General features: G+C 39.7%; 1 protein-coding gene across 3 annotated transcripts in view; it reads right to left on the bottom strand.

Moving 5' to 3' along the window:
* The window catches only part of LOC109429145 (NGFI-A-binding protein homolog), a 103479-nt gene that overhangs the window by 9247 nt on the left and 70303 nt on the right, over positions 1–23929 (bottom strand). For all 3 annotated transcript variants that reach the window (XR_009998804.1, XM_019704995.3, XM_062856963.1), the window contains exons 2-4: positions 6051–6152; positions 1738–2533; positions 1579–1672 (exon numbers count right to left, since the gene is read on the bottom strand). Coding sequence is in view for 2 of the 3 variants with exons in the window: in XM_019704995.3 (XP_019560540.3) it covers positions 1579–1672; positions 1738–2533; positions 6051–6152 (992 nt within the window). In the remaining variant the exon portion in view is untranslated. The remainder of the gene's footprint in view (positions 1–1578; positions 1673–1737; positions 2534–6050; positions 6153–23929) is intronic.

Here is a 23929-nt window from a genome sequence, read left to right on the forward strand (position 1 = left end):
TTTTATATTTTTCATCAGAAAGTTTGGCGTAACATAAGTATTAAAAAAAACAGCGATGTGTTTTTTTTTAGTTTTTGAGATGTTTTTTTTTTGTTTTTGAAAATAGAAGGCCATATATTTTAATACTAACTACTCTTAAATTGCCTTGCATTGTATTGCATTTTTAAGTGATAACAGGTATGTTTTTTGTATTCATAATTCATAAGGATTCCAAATATAGTCAAATTAAAAAAGCCTAGTTTGGTAAAATATGACTTTTCAAATAAAAAAAATCATATTTCAAAACCTTAAAGCATACATCGTGGATTTTTTATTATGTTACGCTAAATATTGTAAATTTTCTGATAATCTTCTAAAATCAGGATGGTCCCAAGACGATAAAGACGTAAAAAAATACGGGTCCAATTATTTTCGTTGTAAATATCACGACACTCGGAGTTCTACAATATCGATTTTCTATGGAGTGGCTGTGTACACGTGGTTCGAAAGAAATGCAAAACTATTTATACGGAACGTTTTTGTAAAACAATTTTTAATCAACATTCACATTTCTCGATGAACAATACAAAACAACCTATCTAGCAATGGGAGATAGTGTACCTAGGTTTCAAGTGCTTTTATAAAAAATTTACTATGGTTTTCAACAAAGAATGATTTCCTTATTGTCCGAGCTCGATATAATTAGAAAAAGTGTCAAGTTTAGCATCAATTCGTTCATGAAAAATTTTACAAAAAAACCTTCAAGTGAAGGATGTGGCATAGTAATAATACAGTGTATTGCATTCTAATCCAAATATACCGAGACTAGTTTAATTATAGATAAGATAAAAAGTAAACAAGCACACACTCCCATTTGCACGTACAGGTCATTTTGAAGACTTCATCAAGATTTATGTGTATTTTGCAACCTACGACGACCATTCAAAAATATTTTTATTTGGTCATTATTTGCAACAAACAATTCTATTCTAATACGCACTTTAACAAACTACTAGCATGCACGAGAATTTTAATTCTTTGGTTTCATCAAAACCAACAATAAGCACCATACCAAAACATGTCGATAATAAATAATAACCTATGTAAAATAAATCAACAAATAAAGTAAATTTGATTAACGAAATAAGTATAAAATAAATAAATAAAAAGGATACTTAAATGCTCAAAAAAGCCAACTCTATAAGCAAGGATCAACAGTAACAACAACGGAAGAAGCTCTGGTTAGCATTTTGCGTCCTAAGCACTAAAGCACTAAGCGGGATCTATAAGCGTTTTTGCATAGGACTGTGCGCTCCGGTTTGGTAACCAGGCTGGAAGAAGCATTTAGCGGGGAAGCTCATAGGCACATATATTGCGTGGTGGGTGGAAGCTGCAACGGAAGAAACATAAGCGTAATTTTTGCTGCGTGTGAAACCGAAATACGCGGGCGGGGGAACTGATAAATGTAACTAATTGGGGAAATATACAAAGATAAAAGCGAATCAATTGTACGAAACTATTGGCAGCTATAAAAAACACTTCAAAATTAGCGTTGGGAATTGGTGAAAGCGGTCACCGCCGGGGGAAAACTCTAAGTACCTTTCCGAGATCGGAACTGGTATCACTGGACAAGCGTGCCCGTTTCATCTGCTGCGCGGTATCCAACTCTTCATGTCGACTGGGTTGCGTTTGGCTGTCGAATAATAAAAACAAACTTTAATCTACTTGGGAACTTAAATGAGATGCATCACAAATTACCATAAGCCGGTCAGTCGAATGCTGGCAGAGTGACCGAAACCGCACTCCTTGACGACCTGCCGTGCCAGGGGGAACAGTTCGTCTCGTCGGGTGAGGAGAGCCGGCACGTATTTGCATATCTGGGCGGCAGCTTCGTTCACGCACACCTCGTGTAGGGTCAACGGCTTTTCCGGCCTTCGTTTACAGTCGAAGCGCCCGTAGATAGCGGAATACTTCCGGATCTCTTCCATCCGACGAGGGTCGTGTTCACTCATGGCGATCACCTGCTCCAGGTCGCGGGTTGTGCGCTTTTTGACATTTTGCTGTCGTGGTTCCAGATGACGGGGAATCGTCCGGGACAGCCGTTCAGCTGCTTGGATGATCTTGATGACCTGATCTTCGGTAAGGCTCGGCGACAACTGCAGTGGGTTAGCGGTGGTGGACCCAATAGGGCTGACCACGTTGCTACTGATACTGCTGCTCGTTAAACTAGTTGCTAGATGCCCCAGAGAAGACGACTGCTGTAGATTTGTACTGGACGATGGATTTGCAATGAAGCTAGAGGTTGGTGCGGATGCTGTAGGGTAGCTGCTAACACTACGTGCTATCGATCCGGGTCCTGGACTGTAGGTCAGCCTTGACGGGGTATCCATGCTGGTGAGAGGATTTTGGAAAGCGGACGGGTTGGTGACCCATTCCTGTAACGCCTTCTGAAGTCGTCGCACGTGGAGAGGTTTCGACGCCATACCCACCAGGGCCATGATTTCGAGAAACTCTTCTTCACATGCCTCGCAAAGCTGTTGTAGATCGTCGCCACCTGGAATAAGGAAATGATGTTTCACGTTAGATGTCTCCATTAGAAATATTGAGTTTCTTGGAAGATGTACAGCGAAATTCTAGAAGGTATATTGTCAACTCCTCGTAGAACTTTCAATGTTTTGTCCATGTAGAATGGCTAAAAAAATATTTTCGAAATTGCGACAGTGTTCTTTATCGATTCCTTCAATCAACATCTCATCAAGGTGATTTCTTGTGAAAAATCTCTGTGCATATTTGCTACATCTATGGCCATATCCAATCGAGTTATTTTGATAATTGTGCTGGCTATAAGATTTCCACATTACAAAGTTTGCTTTTAAGAATAGATTTGGGAACTTTAGTCGTGTGGCTAGTGTCACATTGAGCTTGATTGACCGCCCTAGTTGCTACTCCAATATCGCAAGATCAGCTACACGTACAAGGAACCAAGATAGCTGTTGGGGACCAAGAGGCATCTTCAGTGTGTGAGTATTGGTGATCTTCTATTTTTAGGCGCGATTGACGCCTGCTAGGACAGGTTGCTGGTCAATGTAGGAAAGTGATGATTACAATCGCTTGCTCATTGCTGGCCGTTGAATCCCACGTTGAATCCTCTACGCCTGCACAAAGTCATGCGGATGTCGAAGTGTTATTGGAAAATTGTTGTTTTTGGCAGAAGGGTTCTTGCATTTGGTGCGTGAATGCCAGTGAAATGATAGATGTGTGTTTTTGATAACTGGGAAGATAATGTGGCACAGTTCGCTTGGCTGCATAACTTGTAGGCGTTATAGACATATGAGAAAGTGTGGTGGGCATAAAGTAGATAGTATACTTATAGATATAAAAATAGATAGTTTGAGACTCATCTGTAATTGTGAATAAGGATCTGAAAATCCTGGTTGGTGCAATTCACCGTAAACAAAATCATGGATTGCTATGGCAGCCCATTACCATGGAGCACCTAAATGACTTCGAATTGGCTGATGACGTTGCTCTCCTAGCTCAACGGCGCTCTGATATGCAGAGCAAGCTCGATGATCTTGCCAATCGCTCCTCAGTGGCAGGTCTTACCATCAACGTCAACAAGACCAAATCGTTGGATGTAAACACGATCAACCCTTCCAGCTTTACGGTAGCTGAGCAATCAGTGGAGAATGTTGAAAGCTTCCAATATCTTGGTAGTCAAATGGCGGGCGATGGCGGCACCAAGATCGACATAGGTGCACGGATCAAGAAGGCGAGGGTTGCTTTTGCGAGTTTAAGAAATGTATGGAAAAACAACCAAATCAGTCGATGCACCAAAATCCGAATGCACCAAACTCGAACGTGAAATCTGTGCTGCTATACGCCAGTGAAACCTGGTGTGTATCAGTGGAGAATACTCAATGGCTGCGGGTCTTCATCAATAGATGCCTGCGGTATATAATTCGTGCATGGTGGGCTCACAATTGGATCTCCAACCTGGAGCTCCATCGTCGATGTCATCAAAAGCCGATAGCGACAGAAATTCGGGAGCGAAAGTGGAGGTGGGTCGGCCACACTCTACGCAGGGGCGGAAACGAAATCTGCAAGCAAGCATTAGATTGAAACTCAGCAGAACATCGCAGCAGAGGCAGACCCAGAGGCTCATGGCGGAGCAGCCTCAACAACGAAATCAAGCAAGTCGACAGAAATGTGATCTGGCCCAGGATGGAAATCTTTCAATTGGCTTCTTTAGCGGTATTGAGATAATTCCATATTCTGAATCCTGCATGCCAAAATGAGCCGAAATCCAAATTTCCATGAATTTTGGTGCCCGGGAACCTATTTAAAAGTCAATTTGAAGTTTGTATGGGAGCGATTTGATGAATCACCCCTCGTCGGATTTTATACTGGGCGGAGCTGTCAAAACAGTTGCTCAACTGTCAAAAGGTGATTTCAAAAAATCTCTCTGAAATTAATTTTAGGTATCAAAATAAAGTTCTGAAAATCTGAAAAAATCATAGTGGTTCAGAAAAAAGATGCTCTTCCGTTTAAAAATATAAAATCATTGATTTTTTTTTTTCTAAATTTAACCCTAAAAGGGATACCTTCATGGCTTCAGTTTCGTCACCTCGCTGAGTATGTTCCATCAAAGACGAGCTCTGAAAGGCGCCTGGGGTCCAATGGACCCCAGGTATCCCTTTTAGGGTTAAAAACCCAATTCGGCCCTCTGCACCACCGTGAGTGCATAGGACTGAAAGTAAGTAGTAAGTAGATCTGAACATCAAGTCTTCCTCCATCCGCTGAGAAACCGGAAGTTTAGAAAACTACGCAGATGGACTCCCCTATTACATCTACTAATTAAGGACAGACTTGTTAGAAACCCAAAATGGCCGCCACAATGGCCGACTTTGGCACCTACTCACGATTTCGAGGGCACAAATCTCTTCGTAAACAAAACCAGCGCACAGTGGTTCCGCCATAGGTCATTAATCCAAAAATTTGACCTCAACAAAACTGTGATATCATTGCCGAAACATCAAGTTTAATGCTTTAAACTAGGATCAATCATTACTTTTATCAAATATATGCCGAAAGTTCTCCGCAGAGCTCATGAAAGTGGATATTCTTGAGTAGAAATTTTATTTGAATTTTTCTAAACTCAGTCCTATGCATTCATCACTTTATTAAAAAGTTTCATCGATTCGACATGTATTTGGTTGATTGTGTTCGATTCTTCCATAGTTGAAATCGATGTTTGTCATAAATTAAGATACCATTCTTTATCATTTTATTTGAATAAGTGTGACCGAATTAGATGCTTTTTCCACAAAGTACCAAACATTGAAAATTTTCTACAAGCTGGAAAATATGTTTCCCCTTCTGACCCCTTCGGAAGTTTTTCTATAAAACTTCCCTATAATCATAAGCAATGATTTTCTGGCAAATTTAGCTGCGACCATTTGCGACCAGATTAGTGACTTATTAGTCACTTATGTGTCGTACCTTCAATATACTTAAAAACTAACAAATACCTCCCATATTGCTTTGCAGGGATCATTTTTTCCCAACTTTTACAATCTATCCATCACATTATGTGTGTTTCCCTATTCTTGAGCAGTTTCGACTACCGTGGACCACCTAAACTAGTTTTAGTTTATCCAAATGAGCTGGTAACCCAAACTGCAAAATAATGATTTTCGGCTCCGTAAAGCCAAAAACTCGATTGAGCCCATTTTCAATAAACAACGGAAAAACGCATTTGGAATGCAAATATGCATCAAATTTAGCTGTTTCATCATAAAACTAAAAAAATCATATTTATGACCGCCCTTATATGGGGCTGGAACGAGTGTGCAGCGCACATGAGCCTTTTTTAAAGCTAATTACAAGTGAGCAAGAACAGAAAAATAAAATGCATTGTTGTTTAAAGCTTGTTTCTGGAGATTTGAGCGTTTGAAGTTTTGATGCTATGTTGAAGCGGCATTTCAAGACAATGTCCTTAATATTTAAACTAAACTAAGCCCTTTAACCTTTCAATAATAATTTCAACTTGCTCACAAAGTCAAACTTACCCATTTCCAGCAGCGTATCGTAATAATTCAACAGACTAGCTCGCTGCAACACTCGGTACAGTTGAAGCTCAGCTTCGTTGGACGGAGAGGATGTTTCCACCACTGAAAAGAAAATAAAAGAATAGAACAAGTTTAACAAACATTCTAATTATTTCACTGTTGTATAGAAGGCATTAAAAAATAACGGTCGAATTGAGAAGCTAACCGAAAAAAATACCCCTTCGCAAACAGTTGAAGAACATCTCCTTCCGAAATCTAACGTTCTCTAATTTATGCTCTTTATCATTCATATTTTTTTATAAATCATTAATTTCCCCATCACAACTCGCACTTCTCGAAAATCGCCTTATTATTGTGTCAAGAAGTTCAACGAAAGAAAAATGCGTACGGATTCGGCGCTCTAAAACGTGCTTGGAAAGTCGTGAACAAAAGGATGCTGCGAAAAACCGTTACAGAAGCCCTCCTAACGATTTCGGCAAGAATCTTTTTCTTATGCGTGCGTGGTGGTCCAACTAGTTCATCCCTTCCCAATCCGACAGGAAAGAAGCAAATAAAAAAAAACTCACAGCATCGTGTTCGTCTTCATCTGCGGTGATGGTGGTGGGACATTATTGGAAAGGGAAAGCAACAGCTCTCAAATGGGGCCCTCGGCAGAAGAGTGGGAAGGGTTTGTTTGCCTCTGATGCAGGAGAAATCACGACCCACGTCGAGCGGAATCACACAACAGCCCGAACATACACACAAACCCGTTGTTGCTGGATGAGGACGTATCCGATTGCTGGAAACGGTCGTCTGTGAGGAAGCAAAAAAAAAAGCCTGTGGGTCTGAAACCACACCTCCCGGTGCCGGTAGTCCTGAGCAGTCGGCAGTTTACCCTCGTCGTCGTTGTCGTTATAGTCGATCATCGAAGGGAGAGGGTGAGCAATCCTGAGCGCCGATGATCTTCGGCATCACGTGTTGGTTCTGCTCGGATGATTGGCATATTGATGTGGGCAAGAGGGGAAAAGCGAGTGCAAGGACTGAATGTCTTTGCTTTAGTGACAGATAACTGAAATGTTAAGAACGATGATCATAGAATAAAAATCTTCAGAAGAGTCCCTACTAACAATGATAGCCTTTTCAGCTAAAATTTTCAGAATCAAGCCTAGGAGCGGATTGTTCTACAATCTACAGCACTAATGTTTGTTGGGGTAATACAATGTATAAGAGTAACAAAATCAAAATAAAACTGTTACATTTACATCTTCAGGAGGTGTTTGTAAAGGTCATCGTCCACCAGCTGACGAATGAAAACGACCTACGACATATATTCGTATGTCGCCGCTTCCAAAAACATTTCCATACTTAGCACCTTTTTCCAAAACCGCCTTCCTTATCGTTAACTTGGAGAGCACCACAGCAGATAGAATCGCAAATCAACTACCTATGTTCAAATTGACTGATGGCTTTTCTCCGACATAATCGATGTCAGGACCTATTGTGTTGCTAACATCGACTTCGACTACTACATGGCGATGATCAACCTGTGCTCAAAACTTTCCGTCATCAACAATGCACGGTACCGGCGACCACCACGACACAACCTAGAGCGACTGAAGCAATCGGATGTCACCTCAGCCTAAGCGCAAAATCTTGACAGACGAGGGCAAGTTCGACGTGGCCCCTCTAGAGGACTGCTAGAGTACAGTAAAAGCAGCCATCAACGATACAGCCGAGAGTGCCATCGGGTACGTGGAAATGACTCGGTGGAACGAATGATTCGACGAGGAGTGCAGAGCGATTTTGTAAAAAAAAAAAGAACGCAGCGCTGGCGGTTATGCTGCAGCAAGGAATCCGGCAGAACTTGGAACGTTGCTAACAGTAAAGGAAACAGCAGAAGTTCTATCGAAAGCTCAACGCGTCCGGCAACGACTTTGTGCCGCGATATAGACGAGGGCCTGTTGGCGGACGAATTTGAGGTGATCGAAAGGTGGAAGCAGCACTTTGAAGAGCACCTGAATGACGTGGAGAACGAAGCCAGAGCAGACCACGACAATGGAAGAAACGATCACACCAGTGCAGTAGAGGATGAAAATGATGCAGCTCCCACGCTGGGAGAAGTTAAGGATGCCATTCATCAGCTCCAGCTATTCCAGATCATCTTTCGTCGTCTGTCATCTCAAAAGAATGAGTTCGTGGGAAGTTATCAACCGGTTTCATCGACGAGCAGATGAGCTTGGTGGCCTAGTGGCTACCACTTGTTTTTCATATACAGGAAGTCATGGGTTCAATCCCTGGCTCGTCCCTTTCCCCCTACTTCGTATCCTTCCATCTACTTCTCTATACTCTCTTCTCTAACACAAAGAGAGGATCGATGAAAAGAACTCAAAAATGTCAGTTAGGCCCAAATGAAAAATCAGTGTCGATATGCATCTCAAGTATCTATAAACGCATGTTCATCAGTGCTAAAAATGTATTTTCGACTTATGAACATTCAATCATCTACAGCTCATTTCAGCTGGTGAACCTGAAAATATGTTATATGAAAAACTTGTGCGGGTGGACCAGTGACTTTCTTCATGGAAAAATCCCTCTCACTTTAATAGTTAAGGTCAATGCCATCGACTATCTTCGAAAAATGCCATGATGAATATCAATTGGAATTTTTCAAAGGTTGTCGATGACTTCTTTTTCTTCTTCTTTATGGTTCTACGTCCCCACTGGGACTTGGCCTGCCCCACTTCAACTTAGTGTTCTTTGAGCACTTCCACAGTTTTTAATTGATGGGCTTTCTTCACCTGCCATTGCATGAATTTGTATATTGTGAGGCAAGGACAATGATACACTATGCCCAAGGAGTCGAGAAAATTTTCTCGACTGGGACGGGAATTGAACCCGCCGTCTCCGGATTGGCGATCCGTAGCCTTAATCACTAGGCTACTCCCGGATAAAAACTAACCATAGGGTGTATGGTGAAAACCATTTCTGCACCATACAGTGTACCAGCTACAATAAAGTGTATTGTAATGAAATGGTTCGCTATACTATACATTTACATTGGATTTTTTATGTAACAATATATTATACTGTTTTTCTTACGTTTGAACCATTCACTTTTCCGAAACATTATTTTTCCGTGAATTTTTAATTATTTCTGGTGTTCGATTTGAATAGGTCGTATGTTTGCTGTGATTCATATGCAGATTCGACCTATTCAAATCGAACACCAGATTTATTCAGTTTCACATTTTTTCCGTGTTTTGTTTTGTTGATGTTTGTGACTTTTTTGATTCAAAGGAAAGCTTTCATAGGAAAGAGAAAAAAGTGAATAAGTTGAAACATCAATTGAAAATCAATAACATGTTTAAATCAGTGGTAAACCAAATGTCCTATTCTAAGAACTGCAGGTCCAAGCAGGGGTCCAAGAGATATGGCGGGCTAGGTGTGTAGAGTGCGATGAGAGAAATACGAATGTAGGCAAACCCGGAATGATGCAGGTCAGATTACCGTAAATCAGTGGATGAGTTCAACACTATTATTTCTGTATTTGCATTTAGGGGAATTTTCTCCTCTTCTCTCATGTGAACTTGCCTTCGACCACAATCGAATCAAATGCGATTGACAAACTTTATCTTTGACGTAGAGCCATCTTTAACACATGGACTGGACTGAACACTGAAATCACTTTTAATATAGGTTCGTCTGCGGTTTCGCTTTTTCACCTAACTTATACTTGAATCGAACTTGACAGTTTTCTCATGAGTTGTTATGTATTTCCGTGTATTTTAAACTTTAGTCAAACTGGAGCCTCAATATTGCAATAACGGTTAAGCACGCTGTAATGATACTTATGTACCTCGTCACCCACTTCATGCAACTACATTAGTGGTCTAATAATACTTAGCGCGCCCGGCATAGTTCCATCATGCCGCTCAAAGTGTTGCCACAAATAATGCTTAGTTTGCGAAACCCGATTATCTGGCTGGTGGGGCATGGGAGCCTAAGCTTCAACTGTTAATGCAATCAGAGACTACTCAGACCTCGACTCAGACTTGGACGTGGGCGATCCAATATATGAAGGGTTATCCAAAACGCTCTGGAGAATTCCCAAAGCGTATCTCATAATGCTAGTAAGCCATTAACAGGAGGAAAATGACAAGATAATATAACATTATATGGTTTATGTAATGTAAACCAATACAACATAACAAAAGAGAACCATTCCAAAACCATTTAATTAAATGTATAATCAGTACTGAAACTACAATTAAAAACAATATATTTACGGTACATTTTATTGTTTGAAACCATATGTGTACCATACAATGTACGGTTTATTAAAACCCACGTATCAGTATTTATAACAATTCATTTATAATATAATGTATGGTTTTGCAAAAAAATATATATGGAGAAAAATATTTTTTTTTATATTGTTACGATACTTAACCAACCGTCTAGTATATTGTAAAAATCTCATTTACAATTTACTGTATGGTGTTTACATTACATTTTATTGTTTTTGTATTTTTATTTTTACAGTAGTGTCTATTGTAAAAATATGGTTTTAAATAGTACTGTTACAATACAACGTTCGGTTTTTGTACTGTATTTTTTATTCGGGCTTGTAGACCACATTTACCTTAAATTTTGGAGATAGAGCGTTTTTCCGTGACTTTCTTGTAGAACTGTTCTAGCCGCACATGTTTTCATAAACCATATTTTAAGGTTCAGCTTCTGAAATGAGGTGTACACAGCTAGTCGCGTTTGGTAATTTTTACTGAAATCTCAACTGCTGAGCGTTGGGTAACGGATTTTTAACAAAAATCTGTAAAAAAATACCGAATTCCGGTAAAATGTTATCGTTTATCTGTCAAACTCTAACGAGATTCGGTGACAATTACTACCTTTCCTGTAAAACAAACTTAACGGTTGAGATTTTGGGAAAACATTACCGAAGCCGGTGATTTTTTCTTAGTGTGTAGGTGATTGAATCTGGATATGTTGAAATGACCTTCTCAGCATTGATGTTCATACACATCGCTAGAACTAGATCAGCATTGATGTTCATACACATCGCTAGAACTAGAAACGGATTGACAGCACATTGTTAATCTATCATATACACGCAGAAAAAAAATATATTGAACTCAAAAATAAAGTGCTTTGAATCAAAGCAAATAAATCATTGAACTACGGCTTAATACCATTTTGCTTTGAATCTAATACATTTGGTATGAGTTTCAAAGCATTCTTTTCATTGTTTCTAAAATCAGCCTTCACGATATTGATTTTAGTTTCAAATACTTTTCAACTTTGAATCTATAACATTATTGCTTTGAAACTAAGCAATTTTGTAGAGTCAAAGACTATATTTTTTAGAAACAAATATGCATGGACTTAGATTCAAAAACAAAATATTTTTGTTAAAAGTGATAACGAAATAAAAAAATGCGAGATTCGAACACGGATACTGTTATTATATGCTTCACTGATAGTGAGCTATCGTTCACGACCAGATCTGCTCTTGAAAAGCTGAGGGTAAAACTGAATAATCTTGCCAATTTTTGGCGATGTGCATTCTCGAATATTGAAAACAAAGAAATATTTTTTTTTTGATTCAACAAGCCCCGAGACTTAGAAATGAAGTCTTTTTGAATTTGGTTCTAATATATGTGTTCTAATACTGTGTCGCTTGGGTCATAGTAAACTTCACTTCACGCAATCTATCACTTTACGCCTGGCACCCACGCACCAATGCGTGAACCCCAACGGCCTGTTAGCAACAAGCGATTGGCATCATCTTTTTCCTCCCCATCTCCACATTGACCTGCAACCTGACGTATTGTCGCCCAAAAATAGAAGATCATCAATACTCACGCACTGAAGATGCCTGTTGGTCCCAAGCAGCTATCTCATTGGTTTCATGTGCAAGCATAGCTGGTCTGGCGATACTGGAGTAGCAACTACGGGCGGTCAAACAAGCTCAAGCTCAAGTTATCAAGCCGTCTTCATCAACGGCCTGTCGACAACGGACCAGATCTTTATTGTTCGGGAAATCCTTCAAAAATGCCGTGAATAGCAGGTCCCAAACGCATTATCAATTCATCGACTGAAAGTCGACATACGACAGTATTGTACGCACAACGATGGATGGTGTGCAGAATTGCGTAAAGGTTTCGGGTGAACTATCCAGTTCATTCGAATCTCGCCGGGGACAAGAAGATGCCTCATGCCCAAACTTCAACATCGCTTCAATCGCAAAAACATTTGGAACGATAACAGAGCTGTACACCCATTTGAAACGCAAAGCAGCAAAGGTCGGACTAGTGGTTAAGGCGTAGAAAACAAATTAAGCTGGTGTGTGGAACCAAGATCTGCCTAGATAGTAATGTCACGATAGACAGACGGGTACATGAGGTAGTAGTAGTAACTAACGAAAATGTCGTGAAATTCAAAGGTCCATCATCAGTGGAAGTCTTGCCTACTACTGGATTCAGAAAAAACTGCGATAAAAGAAGATTCATTCCCGCACCAAATGAATGTACAAAACGACCCAGAAAGACCACTAGTATGTACTTGACGGACGCGATACATGGACAATGCTTGAGAAGGACCTGCAAGTAGTCGGAGTTTTAGAGCGACGTTATCAGAATTTGTCGACTTCCGAAGGAATTTGATGTTTTATTTCACCCGTCTACAACAAACCATCAGGTAGATCATTCTATTCCGGAATGATTCTGCAGCCATATAGGTAATCCTTGCGCTTGAGTCTAATAGCCAACTAGAGTCTAATAGTCGACTTTTCATCCGATTCTGGATTACTCCCTCGTAGGGCCTTCCCTCGGCACAGTCACTGGGTATTGTTCTGGGTAGTACCGATATCCCCAATGAGAGAAGACGCTAATCAGCACCAATGACGTCAGCAAAGCCCGCTGAAAAATCGGACAACATCCAGGATCAATGGCGATAACAAGCAAGCAGTCCCGATGTAAGAGTCCGGTACACCACAACCATTTGGGAAAATTTTTTTAAACACAGATAAACAAACGTAACACATGTCTATTTTGTCCTTTACAGGATTGAACCAATTTGCTGGTGGGGCCTAATGTACTGGGAAAAACTTCAAAAATAGAAGCCATAAACAACATTTAGATTGTTGTTAGCTGTTCTGTGGCTTAGTTGGTTAAAGCACCGGTCTAGCGAATACGAAGTCGTGGGTTCGAATCCCACCAGAACGCGTTTTTTTTTTCACAATTTCATCTTTCAATTTGCCAATTAAATAATCAGCATTGTGTGTCTTCTAATTTTCAAGTTTTTTTTTAAATAGACGTAACACTCAATAGAATACTTTCACCGAAAGAATAATCAAGAAAATGTAATCAGCGCGTACTGAATATTTGAATCAACTGTTAAAAAGGTGATCGATGTGAAGCGATCAGAGTGCGATGTCTGTTTCTCTGTGTTTTTGCCATTGTTGTTTGAATGCAAAAATATTCGTGAAGGTGAAAATTTCCATTACGTAAAGTTCCTGGAACACCCAGGATCAGAAATCGACCCCAACCACCCTCAGCATGATTTTGATGAATACTCGCGCGTTTACCGTTTCGATACTTGGCCCATTGACTTGTATTAGGGTAACCGATTATACAGCGATGATTACTTTTATGTTGCATTTTTTTCTGTTTTCAGATGAATTCGAATAAAAAACTCCAAATTTAATCGTCACTATACACGTCGTCAAGCACTGCACGCTTGTTAACTCTTTCACAACTCAATTATGTTTCACCGTTTTGGGGTGGTGCGGTATAAGTGTATCATCATTTCGTCTCGTACCCCACTCACAAAGTCGTTCGATTCGGGAATTCCCGCCAAATGAAACTGCGGGGCTCTCGACTCAAAACTAAAGGGGTGTGAAGTTTACTCTTTAACTCTTTCCAGTAGCGGCTTCAGCACACATTGATTCTAATCTGATAAATCAGTTTTTTTTTCATGAAATATGCAAAAAACTTGGTAAAGCGATAAATTGTTTGACGATGTTTTAACAACTTTGAGTCGATTTTTTGTTGAACCACATTTGCATAGACCGTGCGGAAAAAACGGGCTTGAAATTGGCTGTTTGATCGCTGCCGCCGCCGCCACCGCTGCGGTACCGCCAGCGTAATCGAGTGTGGATGTAAATTTGTTTGGAAAAATTATGATGACTTCTGGTATTGTTGATTAAGTAGGTTGAGTTTTTTTTTTTCGTTTGTGTTTAATTGTGATTCATAGACCGTTTGCGGTGTGGTTTTTTTATCGGCATGAAAACTACTAGAATAATTGACAAATCTGACAACCAACAATTAACCCTTTTATTGGATAGAGGCGAGACAATGAGACCTAACAGTACGTCGAAATTTTTTTTTATTAACAACCATTTTGATTTATTTTTAGCCAACCAGAACAAATTTAGTTTGGTGTCTAACATTTAACAGTTGTTGTAGAATACGGTCCTTAACCCCATCGTTGCTTTGTCGGTGCGATCAGCCTTCCAGGAAAGCCGCTCTTGACCATAATTTTCAATAGATCTTCCTTCCACTTCTCCGGTAGCTGTTCAGTTTTCCAAATCCTAGCTATGAACCGGTGCAGACCGATGGTCAACTTTTCTAGGCACATCTTGATCAGTTTAGTTGCGATATCATCCTTACCAGCGTTTTTTTTGAGCTGGTGAATGGTATCCTTAACTTTCCTCAGCGCGGGAGTTGGGTCATTTCTGTCCTCTGCTGTACTGACCAGCAGCTCACTGGCATCGATAAATTTACATATCTCACACGCTAGTTCAGAAATACCCATTAATGGGTACTTTAGTACCCATTTCGAACTAAAGTGGCTTAACCCATTTAATGGCCGTTCATAAACCACGTAGACTTTTTGGGGGGAGGGGGGGGTCTGGCCAAAGTCTACGCTCCATACAAATTTTAAAATATTTGTATGGACAAAAGTCTACGAGGGGGGAGGGGGGGTCTGAGATGGCCTAATTTTGGTCTACGTGGTTTATGAACAGACCCTTAATGGGTATTCGTCTCGAACTTCAAAAAATGGGTATTTATTACACTTGATCTTTAAATAAAAAATGGGTAAAAATACCCCATTATTCCCGGAAAGTTTTTGCAGTTTGAGGTTAGGTTTATTCAAATGACTTCAGATCAAATGACAAAAAGCAGAATTAAAAGGCTATTTGTAAAATTATTATATATTTCTGTAATGCAGCATAGAGTTTCAAATTCATTTTTCGCATCTAAAATTATTCGAAGAACTGCTCCAATCGCTTCCCTTGTTGATTCCCGCAAATCCATGTCGCGAATCACCACAACTGCTTCCGATAAATTCAGGCATCTGCAAAGAGAAGGTTTTTTTTTGTGAAATCAACTTACTATTGTCGTCGCGGTTGAAACCCGAAATTTCCCCACACCCGACAATCGAATTTTCTCAAAATCCATACGTGAAACCTAACGTCGGACGTAGTGCGCTGGACAGAGGACCTGGCTCCCTATCCAGCGCACTGTGCCCGACGTACGTCCGACACACGGTTTAGGAGAAAAATCGATTTTCGCGTGCTAAAAATTCCGATTTTCAACTGCACGAACAATAAAAGATTCCTTGAAAGATTCATCGATATTACTTACGAGTCATTGGGATGCTTCCTGCTGCTTCCTGATGAAGAAAGTTTTATTGAATATTTACATTTTTTTGCAAAAACTTTGCACTTAGTGAGAGCCACAAAAACACTAAGTCAAGAAACGGCGTTCATGAAATTTTCCCAAGTGACATGAGTATTATTCACCAATTATTTAATTATTATTATTATTATTGACTTTTTATTATGGGGAATTTCAGCCCGAGGCTGGTTCATCCCCGACCCATTATTTAATTAAGAAGGCAAACTTCATAATGAGGCTAAAACACCCATTTTTTGTTTTCAGAAAAACACCCATTATTTGACAGCGCCGCAGTACTGAATCCAAAACTGGGTACTTCAACCCCATGTAATGGGTATTGTTGGGACGAGTCACCTTTAGCGCGAACACACAATAATTGAAAGCAGCATTTCGATGGCAGCTTCAATGCTGAAATTTATACATTTATTATTTACTAATATCATGCATATTTTAGTTATTTACATACAATTTGGTGTTGATTTCACACTAACTTAAGGGACAACCGCCCAACCATCACAACTGTCTAATCACTTCTGATTTATATAGCCCTAAACAGTGTTGCCAGTTTTACGCTAAATCACCACCACAACATACCCCCACCCGTAAAACTGGTAACGGGTCTGATCAATTGGTTGCCGTATTCACATGGAATGACGAACATCGAATCTATAACAATACGATCAGTTGTTGCGTTCGCTTGTCTCCGGCAAGCTGATGAATGGAAGAGTGTAGGCACTGTTGTCGCCGTACGATTGTTTATGCAGGCGCCACCGGGATCGAAAATAACAGGCATCATTTCTTTTATTGAACAATTCGTATCCATATCCCATCTGTAGCCTACGTTGCAATGAGGACGTCCAGCAAACTGTTGTTCTCCCGATTGGCGCTCTACTATTCCCTCAGGCCTATTTAATTCCTTGCCATTTTCGATCGATGACACAGGTGATGGTATTGTTGCCAGTGGTCTCGTTACGATTTGTGTTTGTGGTTGAACTTCGGGAACACTCGGTTGCGATTCTGATGATGGCTGAAGAATTTTAACCGGATTGCAGTTATTTTCACAAACAGAATGGGCCAAAGGCACTACGGATTTGCGCACATCATTTGTGCAATGTTGCTTTCTTAAAGCTTCTCTTTTGGCACGGAATTCCAACTGAATTTTTCTTGTTCCTTCTATGAACTCCTTTTCGATTTCAGCCAGTCCGTGGTCATATTCTTCTTCTATACGTTTCTTCTCTTCCTCCCAATGCTTCCTCCATAACTTGGTTTGCTCCTCGAGCTGTTCAAGTCTCCGCATTGTTTTCTCCATGCCGCTTATACTGTACCATAGAGCGGACCAACAAATTCATTGAAGAATGTTGGGACGAGTCACCTTTAGCGCGAACACACAATAATTGAAAGCAGCATTTCGATGGCAGCTTCAATGCTGAAATTTATACATTTATTATTTACTAATATCATGCATATTTTAGTTATTTACATACAATTTGGTGTTGATTTCACACTAACTTAAGGGACAACCGCCCAACCATCACAACTGTCTAATCACTTCTGATTTATATAGCCCTAAACAGTGTTGCCAGTTTTACGCTAAATCACCACCACAACAGGTATTCTGGAACTAGCGTGCAGGTCCTCGTTCAAGGACGAAGCGCATCGGGAGATTGGGATGGTTGAGCTCATCACTGTAAATCGCCTTCGAACAGTGGCAAAAGAGGTATGAACATAAAAAAAACTCATCGTCAAAACTCATATCGATGCCATATTTGCAGAGGAATCAATGGAACGGGAGCACTACGACTCTCTAGCCGGTACCCATTCTGCTCCGAAGAAATGCATTCAGCGTTCAAATGTCAGAAGTTCATCAAAATGAAGATTCTTGAGCGCTATGAGAAAGTGAAGCGGTGTGGCTTGCATCTGAATTGCCTGTGTTCATTGCATCTGGCCCGAGCCTGTACGGCTGGCGTGCAAGAAAAAGCATCATTCGTTCTTTTATTTCGGAGGCTTCAACAGTGGAAGGTCTGCTTCATCAACGCCGCAGAATGACTCCTCCGGCTCACAAGCTCAAAATCGATCACAGGTGACAAACATAGCCACAAGCCCTGAACTAACCAACTCACACTCAGATAGCTGGTCCTAGTACTAGCTCGTTCCCCATTGTAAACACAAGTTCGTTTACGCAAATTCCATCGCCAACCAGCACAGATTCCACACTTCCGAACAATTCCCTATCCGCCACTATACATACTTCTACATGTCAAGTCTCGCTGTCGACAGCGCTCGTTCGTGTGTCAGATAGATATGAAAATACGCAGCTAGCCAGAGTTCTGTTGAATTCTTCCTCGGAGTACTGCTTCGTTACCACGAAGCTCTCAAAAGCTGAGACTGGCTGAAACGTCCAGCTATCTATCAGTAGCTGGGATTGGTGGTTCAGTAGCTCAATCTACGAAGAAGGTCGAGGCTACAATAGCTTCACGAACTTCTCGTATCTCAAGCTCACCTCAGAATTGCCGATCAATCCAGTAAATGTCCACGAATTAGCCAATCTAAGCAGAATTATTTTGGCGGATCCGAACTTCCACAAGCCAGGTCTGATTGACATCCTATTAGGCGCGGAGTATTACTACGATTTGCTCCTCGAGGACACTGCAAAGTTTCGTGTTCAGATGAGTTGTCTCACGACGTGTTCCTGGGAATGTCGTCGAAGTTTCTACAACAGTCACTCATTTCTGTTCCACACTCGAATTGCGAGAACGCATGACCAAGTTTTGGGAACTGGAGTCCTACAATATTTCGAGCACGTTGTCGATTGATGAAGCTGTATGTGAAGACACATACGAGAAGATGACTGTACGAGACAGTTAAGGAAGCTTTGTTGTCACTCTTCGGGCTTGTTCACAAATGTCACAACGCTGGAGGGGGTGGGTGGGTGTCCTTTAGGCCGAACAAATAAATTTTTTCTCCATATAAATAGTGTTACGAAGGGGTGGGTGCAAGGGTGGGTGGGTGTCAGGAAAGGCCAATTTTGGCGTTATGAAATTTGTGAATGAACCCTTCCCAAGAAGGAGCACGTGATCAACCAGTTGGGAGGGTCTAGGAACGCCGCACTGAAAAGACTTCACGCGATGGAAAGGATTCGCAATGAATGACCATAGTTGAAAGCACTATATATTGAGGAATACATTTCCATGAATCACATGCGTGAGGTCAATGGTGGAGAAGACAAATTGGCATATTAGCTTCCGCATCATGCCGTACTCAAGCTTGAAAGCACGACCACCAAATTGAAAGCTGTGTTCGATGGTTCTTGTCGTGCATCGTCCGGCGTATCCTTGAACGATGGACTAATGGTAGGACCTGTTGACTGTCTTATGTCGGTGAATTCTCCATAATTTTGCGCTTTCGATCATGGGAGTTCGTACTGGTAACGGACATTGCCAAGATGTACCGCATGATGGTCGACAACGGTAACATGAGGAACCGCATCAGCGCCCTCTCTGGCAACCTAATGTCTTCAACGGCTGGGCATAGAAGGAGAGGCTTCGCACCCGGTAGCTGCAAAGGTTATCCGTAAGGATTTCTATGTGGACGATTTGTTACCTGGCACGGATAGTACAGACGAGGGAAAAAACACTTGCATTTGAGCTGATTACTCTGACGAATTCAGCAGGCTTGACTTACGTAGAGCTCGAACAATACGGAATTGCCATCAACGATTCGTTCAGAGCTTCGAGACGATCTTACAACCCTATCCCGAGCAGAAGAAAATATCAATAGCATAATAAAATATGTTGTTTTTGCTTGATAACTGAATAATGGAATCAGTATTTTTTATGTTATTAGTATAACATATTGTGTTATAAACTTGTCTGTCATAAGCAGCAAAATAACAAATATCATAACAAAATAATGTTCCTGGAAGACTTATTCAATAACATGTTTTGTTAGATCAATAACAACTTAATAACAGGAAATTTGTGAACTTGTTATTGTTGTGTTATTGTTCATAAAATATTTGAACATTCTCTATAGTAAAATTATAACCAAACTAGTTCTACAACAAAATATATTATTGAAATATTATCTTGTGGATATATCTCAATAACTTGAACATAGCAAAATAAAATTGCCCAACAAAACATGTTATTGAAATGATATATTTTAATAAGTAAACAATAACAAATTATGACATAAAAACAGGCTATGTGATTCTGATGTTTTAAATTTGCTATTCTCCTCTGCTCGGGTAGAACTCGATTCGTCTATATCAGTTGTTAAAACACTTGGACTCATTTGGGTACTTGTAAAATATTGTTTCAAGTTCGCCGTTCTACGCTGCAGCGATGTACTAGTGATCCCCAGGCGTGTCGTTCTCTCAGATACCGCTCGTATCTTCGACCCTTTCGGACTCTTTGGTCAGGTCACAGTTCAGGCCAAGATTTTCCTTCAGTAACTCTGAAATAGAAGTCGGATTTGGACGAGCCTTTTGGTATGAGTTTTGGTGGAACGCTAGTGCGCTGGCTTCTTTTTCTGTGCCGAGGTGGATTGACTTCAATAGCAAGATAGCATCCCTAGAGCTACACGGCTTCTGCGATGCATCGGAGAAGGCAGCATATGGTGCTTGCCCGTATTTGCGGAGTGAAATCACCGATGGGTCGGTCACCGTTCGACTGATTACTTCGAAGTGTCGTATGGCACCATTGGAAGACATCTCTCGCAAGAAGAAAACGCAGTCGATCCCGCGGCTGGAACTATCACAAATTGATAAGAACAGAATCACATAGCCTGTTTTTATATCAAAATTTGTTATTGTTAACTTATCAAAATATTTCTTTTTAATAACATGTTTTGTTGGGCAATCTTATTTTGTTATATTCAAGTTTTTGGGATATATCCCAAGATAACATTTCAATAATATATTTTGTTGTAAATAACTAAACATTATTATTCTGCTATAGACAATGCACAAATATGTGATGAAGAATAACACAACAGTAACAAGTTCACAAATTTCCTGTTATTAAGTTGGAATTGATCTAACAAAATATGTTATTGAATTATTCTTCTAGGAACATTTTTTTATTATGATATTTGTTATTTTGCCGCTTCATAATATGTTATGCTAATAACATAAAAAATACTGATTCCATTATACAGTTATTAGGCCAAAATAACATATTTTATTATGTTGTTGATATTTTCTTCTGCTCGGGAATTCTATGGTTTGAATGTCCTTTTTGGTTGCGCCATGATCAAGATCTGAGTTGGCCATCGACCTCTTGAAGTTATCAATTTCCCGTTCAAATGAACCGCTTAATCCCATTTTTTCGTTACGATCGTCATCGAAACTTCTCGCAGCAAACTCAGCCTGATGGAGGGCGTACATCGTGTCAGCGGCCGGTTGCAGTGCAGCATGCTCCCATACCGTAATGGAGCATTATCACCGTAAGCTTTTTCACGCCGGACATTGACAGAGGAAGTTCTCAGTTAATAACTGTGGTAGGGTAAGGGAGGGGAAGTGGATGAACAATTCAGCGAAAAAAGATGGTTTTCACTATAAAACATGGATGATTTCAGTAAGCATTACTTAGAGCAATATGTGTTTTGTCGAAAAAGGCCAACCGCAACTCAAAATTATTGTAGTAAATACAAGAAATATCAAAACTCCTGAAGGATCTCGGGCTTTTATTTTAGACCACCTGACTTTATTTTGGACCACCAACTGAACATATTTTGGCCCACCTCATTAAATTTTAATTGCATGATGAAATGAAGGCACCCCAGCAAAACTTTACATATAGTTAAAACTACGTGAGTATTACAACTTTTTTTTCGCTTATTGAGGCAGGGAATGTTCAAAAATTACGTAACGTTAAAAAATGAAGAAATTTTGTTGTATTTGCCAGTTTTTACACATTGTAGTATGATGTTTCATAAAAAAAAAATGTTACGCAAAACGTGAATTCATTAACTATTGTATGACGTCAGTCACCATGCATAAGTTACGTAGCGCTTCTAAGGAATTGTAAAATTCTAGCGATTTTGTTGAATATAAGAGCATTCCACACATATTGTAATGAGTGGGAAGGCCATCAAAAATAAAGTAATATCAATGGCACGTAATTTGTCAAACATGCATTATATAACATATTGTCTCAGTCATCAACTAATTGCCGAGAAGGATAACTGTTCTAAACTGGATGACTGAATACCTGTAATTTTAAACTTGGCGAAAAGTTGTTAGAACAAATCGAACCCATAATACAGTGTTTTTTTTCTGTTTTATCACGGTCAAAACATAAAATTTACCGTGATATAAAAGAAACTGTGAATTTGGCGAAACGAGGAATAAATGTAATTTTTTTTTTTTTTTACGATGACCCACCACTCACCCTCACACCAAAAAGCTCTACATTGAGCCCCCTGGTAGTGAACTCATCTTATTCTTTAACATTAATAATTAAGCGAAATTATTGGTGTGTGAACGGAAGTGATGACAATTAACAAGCTACAAAAAGGGGATCCCAGTGGAACTTTGTTCCTTTGAAGGGATCCCGAAAATTGACTAAATAACTAAATTTAAAGAGTTAAATAATATACTAATAAACGCATAGACTAAATAATAAACCTAAAAATGTGAAACTAAACAGAGTGTAGACATTACAAGGGAAAACTGGCAGTTGATATGGATTTACATTTTCAAATTAGTAGGGTGTTGATTTTGGATCTATAATACAGTTTCAAGTTTGTTTTGAATAATAACCTATTATTCATCGTTTTAAGTCGCTCAGGTATATTGTTATATGCAGAAGGTCCGTAGAAAGTTATCCTCGTTTGACCAAGGTTACTCATAGCTCTAGATCGCGCCAAATTGTTTGCATGCCTTGTATTATGATTATGTGTTCTTGATGGCAGTGTTAAATTGTGATGCATATCAGGGTTCTTGATAGTATCATATATAAATAAACATGATTGTAAATCGCATAGCCCCCGTATTGGTAACGCGTTATGCTTAAAGCTTGTGTAAAGTTGTTGCGTAGGATATAATCGTGGCAAAAGGTAGATAATTTTTAAACACCTGTTTTGCAGGACTTGTAATTTTTTGAGTTTCGATTTGCAGGTATGACCCCAAACAATGATAAGGTATTGGAGGTGAGAATGTATGCATCCAAAATAAAATTTCAGAAGTGCATTACGAGGAACAAATGATCTTACGCGAAACATTAATCCACAAAGAGTCGAAACTTTCCTTAACACTTGATCAATATGACAACCCCAAGAAAGAACAGGGTCCAACACTAGGCCTAGATACTTGAAGTTGTAGACTCTTTCGATTTCTACCTGTGAAATACAAAGCTTTAAGTTGAGATCAACTTTCTTCCGTGGGGAGTGAAACAACATATATATGGTTTTCGGCAGGTTTAAAGATAGTAAATTCGAATCAAAGTATCTAATCAGGATCCGTAAGTCGTTTTTCATGCTAGAAATTATGGAGGAAGGATCATGACTTGGGTAGAAAATAGCTGTGTCATCAGCGAAAAGTCTAGGTGTTCCTATCAAAGGTAAATTTCCAAGATCGTTGATGTATATAAGGAACAATAAAGGGCCAGTATTGCTGCCTTGGGGTACTCCAATATTGCACGTTTGTATTGAGCTCCGGGAATCCTCGATAGCTACATATTGTTGCCTATCTTTCAAGTAGCTACGTATTATGTTATTTGCAGTACCACGTATTCCACAATATTCTAATTTCTGCAACAAAATGTTGTGGTTCAGGGTATCGAACGCTTTTTTTAGATCTATGAAAAGACCACCAATAACACATTTATTATCGATCTTGCCAATTAAATAATCAACTAGCTCTACCATTGCTGTAGAAGTACTACATCCTTTTCTAAACCCATATTGAAATTTGTATAAAATATTGTGCTTATTCAAAAACTTAACTATTCTTTTAACCAACAGTTTTTCGAGAATTTTACTAAATACAGAAAGTGTGGAAATGGGTCTGTAATTGCAAGGATCTGTTGTTTCGCCACATTTAAAAATTGGAGTTACTTTCGCTATTTTCAAGCATTCAGGATACGTACCTTCCTCTAGCATTTGATTAAAAAGATGAGCGAGAATATTAGAAAATTTTACTGCATTGTTTTTTACGACGCTAGTTGGAAAGTTGTCGGACCCATTACTTTTTTTCTCATT

The sequence above is a fragment of the Aedes albopictus genome, chromosome 3 (assembly GCF_035046485.1).
Source record: "Aedes albopictus strain Foshan chromosome 3, AalbF5, whole genome shotgun sequence".
In the NCBI taxonomy this organism is placed as follows: Eukaryota; Metazoa; Arthropoda; class Insecta; order Diptera; family Culicidae; genus Aedes; species Aedes albopictus.